This window comes from Oryx dammah, unplaced genomic scaffold (genome assembly GCF_014754425.2).
Source record: "Oryx dammah isolate SB20612 unplaced genomic scaffold, SCBI_Odam_1.1 HiC_scaffold_29, whole genome shotgun sequence".
Taxonomy (NCBI): Eukaryota; Metazoa; Chordata; class Mammalia; order Artiodactyla; family Bovidae; genus Oryx; species Oryx dammah.
Window position 1 is genome coordinate 59,960,739 of NW_024070213.1, and position 1,444 is coordinate 59,962,182.

At 39.3% G+C, this 1,444-nt stretch overlaps 1 protein-coding gene across 1 annotated transcript; it reads left to right on the forward strand.

The window, feature by feature from the left end:
• LOC120858055 (olfactory receptor 6C4-like) lies at positions 1-974 on the forward strand. Its single transcript, XM_040233935.1, has one exon. It carries the CDS (start codon positions 39-41, stop codon positions 972-974), a length of 936 nt encoding a protein of 311 aa, XP_040089869.1. The 5' UTR covers positions 1-38.
• The last annotated feature ends 470 nt before the right edge of the window (positions 975-1,444 follow it).

Here is a 1,444-nt window from a genome sequence, read left to right on the forward strand (position 1 = left end):
TTCTCTTCTTCTCAGTTTCACAGGCAGAATCATTAGCAATGAAAAACCAAACTTTGACAGAATTCATTCTGCTGGGACTAACAGACATCCCAGAGCTTCAGTCTGTAATCTTCATACTTCTCCTCCTTACCTACATAATCAGCATCTTAGGAAACCTGACAATCATCACCCTCACACTACTGGACTCCCACCTCCAGACCCCCATGTATTTCTTCCTCTGGAACTTCTCCTTCTTAGAAATTTTCTTTATATCCACCTTCACTCCTAGGCTACTATTCAGTATCTCAACTGGGAACAAGAGCATCAGCTTTGCTGGCTGCCTCACTCAGTATTTCTCTGTGATATTCTTTGGGGCCACAGAGTTTTACCTTCTGGCTGCCATGTCCTATGACCGCTATGTGGCCATATGCAAACCCCTGCATTACATGACCATCATGAACAACAGAGTCTGCATCCAGCTAGTCCTCTGCTCTTGGCTGGCTGGATTTCTCATCATCCTATCCCCAATCATCATGACCAGTCAACTGGACTTCTGTGCCTCCAATGTCTTGAATCACTATTTTTGTGACTACGGGCCCCTCATAGAAATATCTTGCTCAGACACAAGACTCCTGGAGCTGGTTGACTTCATCTTAGCAGTTGTGACGTTGGTGCTCACCCTGATGCTGGTGATTCTCTCCTACACAAACATCATCCAGACCATTCTAAGGATCCCTTCTGCTCAGCAAAGGAAGAAAGCCTTTTCCACATGCTCATCCCACATGATTGTCATCACCCTCTCTTATGGCAGCTGCATCTTCATGTACATAAAACCTTCAGCAAAAGATGGAGTTGCCTTCAATAAGGGAGTCGCTGTGCTCAATACATTAATTGCCCCTTTATTGAACCCATTCATTTATACTCTAAGGAATAAGCAAGTAAAAGAAGCCTTCAATAATGTGGTCAGAAAAATAGCACATCTTTATTCATTTTAGTGGCCTCAAAATCAGTGGAAATTTTGAATGATTCATAAAGTTATGCCAACTGATAATTTGACCTTGTGATAACTCCTTTTGTTAAAACTGTTTCTCAGATAAACTGACTGAAAACACATATTAAAATTTAGTTCTACATCTGTCAGCAAGAGAAAGGTATTCAAAGAAGGCCAATTCAGATATTTTATTTCCTATAGATATCTTTTAATAAAGAAGGAAAATAATATCTTTAGAGTACATATAAAACAGAAGTGTCTGATAAAAAATTCCTTTACTTGTCATAAACCTAGTGATCAGGTGAATGACTATATCTACCTTCCATGAAGGGCAATCACTATCAAAAAGTTGTAAATATATTTTGTCAGAAATTCCTAGATACTTCCCAGAAGAGATTATTCATGATGCCACACACATACAAAAACTCTATTTCATAAAACATTCTCAGGTTTTGCAATTTTCTTCTCCCTCAA

Bases quoted from the DNA above. Each gene is read 5' to 3' on its own strand.
- LOC120858055 (XM_040233935.1), top strand. From the start codon at position 39: ATGAAAAACCAAACTTTGACAGAATTCATTCTGCTGGGACTAACAGAC.